At 31.5% G+C, this 4,374-nt stretch overlaps 1 protein-coding gene across 1 annotated transcript; it reads right to left on the bottom strand.

Annotated features, from left to right (window-relative positions):
• Positions 1–1,060: 1,060 nt before the first annotated feature.
• LOC145303949 (uncharacterized) lies at positions 1,061–2,992 on the bottom strand. The gene is made up of 2 exons (XM_080145619.1): positions 1,966–2,992; positions 1,061–1,208 (listed from the first exon to the last, which is right to left on the bottom strand). The coding sequence occupies exons 1-2, from the start codon at positions 2,921–2,923 to the stop codon at positions 1,120–1,122; spliced, it is 1,047 nt and encodes a 348-aa protein (XP_080001745.1). The 5' UTR covers positions 2,924–2,992; the 3' UTR covers positions 1,061–1,119.
• Positions 2,993–4,374: the final 1,382 nt, after the last annotated feature.

Below are 4,374 nucleotides of genomic sequence, written 5' to 3'. Positions count from 1 at the left end.
TCATAAAAGAAAAAACAATATTAAATTACGTTGCCTAGACATAAAATTATAACCTTATCTTTGTCAGAAATTTAGATTGCCGGTAACTGATTACATATTTACAATAAAAACACCACATTTCATTGTCAAAATCTATGAAAAAATACGATTTAAATTGCATTTGTGAACGAAAATCATAGCGGAAACAAAGGGGAAAACTAAAACAAGCTCATCTGTGATTGGTTGCTTAGCTGATTCAGCCTTCTGATTGGCTACAGTACACTCAGTACAATGCAAGTTAAACTTAATTTTTTTAATGATTTTGACTATAAAAATGAGTATATTTATTGTAAAAATAAAATTAGTTACTGGCAACCGAAATGTATGGCAAAAATAAGCTTATAATTTTGTTTCTAGGCCACGTAGTTTAATTTCAAAATTTCTAACATTAGCATTGAGATTCTTTCAAAATTTTCATTGTACGTACATAAAATGTTATTTTAAAATGCCTAGAATTTTTTTTGTTATAGAAGCTGAAGGCTTCATATTTGGGGTATTGGGTCTACTTGTGGCAGTCTTTCAGCAGTTAAAGCGTGGTATTTCTTGCAGGCTTCCTTTAAATCAATATTTTTAAACTGTACCAAAATAATGTCAAATCAAATTTTTGCCAAAGAATTGTAATTTTGCTTTACTTTGTTTAGACTTAAATATACGGATACTATCAATTTTTTTTTTGTATAACAGGTTCTCTATAATTCAATTTGTCAGTTCATCAGATTTGCTCAGTTACTATTGAAGATAGAGAGCTGAAATTTTCAGTAAATATGTATATCTAGGACATAAGCACATCTAGTCCATATATTATTTTGTCCGTATGACTGTAAGTCATGTTTCAAAAGATGTAATCCTTATTTTTTAAATGTTTCATGGTTTACTATGAGTTTTTGAATGCTTTCAATCTTTTTTTCTTTGTTCATTACATAATTCTTGTATGCTTGGCTACTTATGGATGTTGTCATCATTGTTATTGTATTAAATGAAGATTTAAAGTGATGAAATAAAGGAACCGGTGTTTTAAAAAAAAATCATTATTATATAATATATATAGGTATTATACATATATAAATAAATATATAAACATTATATAGGATTATCCTCAGTCTTTATTGAATCAAAATCATACTCTTCTTTGATGGGCGGTTCTAATGGTGATTCCTCTTCATCTGTATCTGAAAATAAAGTAGTTTAATTAAGAGTATTTGCCATTTTTATAGTTAGTCATGATTTACTTGTCATAAAGGGGTAGTTTCACGAAATGCATTTAAAGGGGGGGGGGGGGGGGGCGAAAGTGACACTTTTTGTAACCAAAACTAAAAGTCAACAAAGGAACTCAACTAAAAAAAAGAGTTACAGGTCTGAGATTTTGCATGGCAGTTGCTTTATAGGGGTACAATATGGAACTGTGAAGAAACGGCGGCGCAACCGCCGAAAACCGCCGTTTCCCGCCGAATTTTTTTTGCCTTTTCTCGGCGGTTTTCGGCGGTTGCGCCGCCGTTTTTTCACAGTTCCATATTGTACCCCTATAAAGCAACTGCCATGCAAAATCTCAGACCTGTGACTCTTTTTTTAGTTGAGTTCCTTTGACTTTTAGTTTTGGTTTCAAAAAGTGTCACTTTCGCCCCCCCCCCCCTTTGAATTTAGTGAACTAAATATATTTTCCTTTTCAATGGTTAGAACTTCATTTGTTTGAAAGAATTTGAATTTTCCACCATGTAGTTTTAATAATATCAAAATCGTACTTTTGTGAAATATGCAATTTATATAGCTGGCTTTTTTTCACAAAAGTATCAGGACGACTAATTTATTGATGTCCAATTGTTTATTATTTATTGTAATACAAAATGGTATACTTGTAACTTATGCTTGAAATCGTTTTTCTGATATACACCTCATGCACACACACTTATAAAACCTGTTAGTATTTACCTGACAAAGGATTTTCTTCTTTTATAATTTTGTGTTTCTTTTTGTGTCTATTCAGGCAGCTCGTGGAAGTAAATTTCTTGTTGCATTGATCGCAGCTAAAGGGTGAAACTTTGGATGAATGGATTAACAAATGACTATTTAAATGGCGTTTACTCTTGAATGATTTAGAACATTTGTCACACAGATATGCTGTATCTTTTCTTTTTAAGGCATTTCTTTTTAATTCATATGCTGGCTTTGGCCCATTGGTGTGAGTTATAATGTGTCTGGACAAAATGCTACTGCTAGCAAATGATCTTTGGCAGTACTCACATGTAAAAGGTTTTTCACCGGTGTGACTTCTTTCATGCCTGGTCAAGCTATAACTTGATGCAAAAGATTTCTGGCATGTTTTGCAAGAAAATAAGTTTTCTGAATGCATTTTGTTGCAATGGTAAACTAAATGTTGTTGGGCAGTAAATGATTCATTACATAAAGAACAAGAATAAGGCTTTATTCCACTATGTATTCTTTGGTGACTTTCTAAATTAACCTTGTATGTAAATTTCTTATCACATTTGTCACATGAAAATGGAATAATGCTCTCATGAGATTGCATGTGCCTTTTCAAGACAGGCCTTGAAGAATATTTTTTTTTACAAACCTCACATGGAAATGATCTTTTGTGGGTTAGTTTATGTCTGACAAGGTAGCGCCTGGTGGCAAATTCTTTGTAACAAATTTCACATTCATAATTGGCTATTACTACAGCTTCATAATTATCTGCATCATTTTCATCCTTTTTAGTGATATCTTCAGTCATAATATTATCTTCTGATAAATTTTCTTCACATGAAGTTTTTATGAAATCATTTTCACTTTCGTTTGGAATGTTGGAATTGTCAAAGTCTAAAGAATCACAATCATCTTTGTTTACTTTAATTAATTCCATGGCTTTAGTTGAGTCTTTGGTCTCCATGATTTTATTATATTATTTTTGTATTTCTAAGTTTCTTACATTAGCAGATGTTACATTTTTATACTATCTGAAATTTTTATAAACATTACTACATGAAAATTGATATTGATAAAGTATATACATAAGATTTTGATACTTAAGTTAAAATATCATCATTAGAGGGTAAAACATGTGCAGCTTATTAAAAAGCATTGATTATAATAAAAAGCTTTTTCTGAGTTCATTATTGTTGACTAGAATTTGCGGCCCTAGCATCTAGAGGATTCGTTTTGGACAGAGGAAATAACAGCAGAAAATGAACAGAAAATCTAAAAAATAAAATAGTCTAAAAAATCCCCATACCTATAGAAAGTTTCCCTCAAAAAATTAAAACTCTTTTAGTTATGAAATCTTAAGCTTCAGACAATAACAAAAACCTTAGATTTAATAGGAAAACCTTAAAATTAAACAAAACAAAAGTATTCAGTTTGTTTACATTACATAAATGCCGGGAATTATTTCAATAATAAGATGTCGTCTTTGCGTAATAAAATTTTAAAAAAGAGGCAAAAAGTCTTTATTCTTATTATGTTATTACTCAATAAAATACGCATTTATTAAATTAAGGACCTCTCTCCATAATTTTAAACTTTCCTCATAAGTTAAAAAAACTGTTTTCTTAAACTTTTTATAAGTATAAAATGTCCGTGAAGATTTTGTCGCAAAATTCGTCTGCTAAAAAAAGAAGTACACATTTAAGTGTTCATCAAAATAAACAAAAATATTAAATTTTAATGAAGCTATTTTATTATTGTCCGTAGCTAAATCGTTAAATTCCTCTTTTATTCATACGATTTTCTTTTTAATGAATACTTTTTTGTTATAATGGTCGTTTATTTTAATTTTAATTCATGTCGATATGTTATTTAAAGTTTGCCTGCAGTGGCGTGCGAAGCACTTTGTCTAGGGGGGGGCATTTTGAAGATTTTGTAAAATTTTGCCCCCCCCTAAATCAAAGTGCCCCGGGGGGGCACTTTGCTTTAGGGGGGGGCATTTTGATTATATATATTAATTTTAAATAAGGGCGTTTTAAGGGGTGGGATTATTTGATTGTGGGCCTTCGAGTCCTTATCCCTTCTTCCCCATCCCTATTTCCTATTTATATCCCCCATCTTCCCCCCCCCCATCTCTTCTCCCCCATCCCTTCTCCCCACCCTGCAATGACCGAAGGGAAGGGAGCTAGAAAGCATCTTCAAAAAAAAAGTACAGAAGATAATTTAACCTTCCCCCCCCCCCCCCCCCCACCACAAAACATTTTTTTATGGATGGAAGGGGATGTTGTAAAATCTCAGCAGGAAGGATGAATAACCCCAATAAAAATTTTTTTTTGGGGGGGGGAGATAAAAACACTCATTTTGGAAATAATTTACCAAAAATTAACCTAATATGTAAAACTGATTTTAAATATTTCT

The sequence above is a fragment of the Acartia tonsa genome, chromosome 13, assembly GCF_053477335.1.
Source record: "Acartia tonsa isolate MP-2025a chromosome 13, ASM5347733v1, whole genome shotgun sequence".
NCBI lineage: Eukaryota > Metazoa > Arthropoda > Copepoda > Calanoida > Acartiidae > Acartia > Acartia tonsa.
The sequence above is the reverse complement of the archived record's forward strand: the minus strand, read 5'-3'. Positions and strand labels throughout refer to the sequence as shown.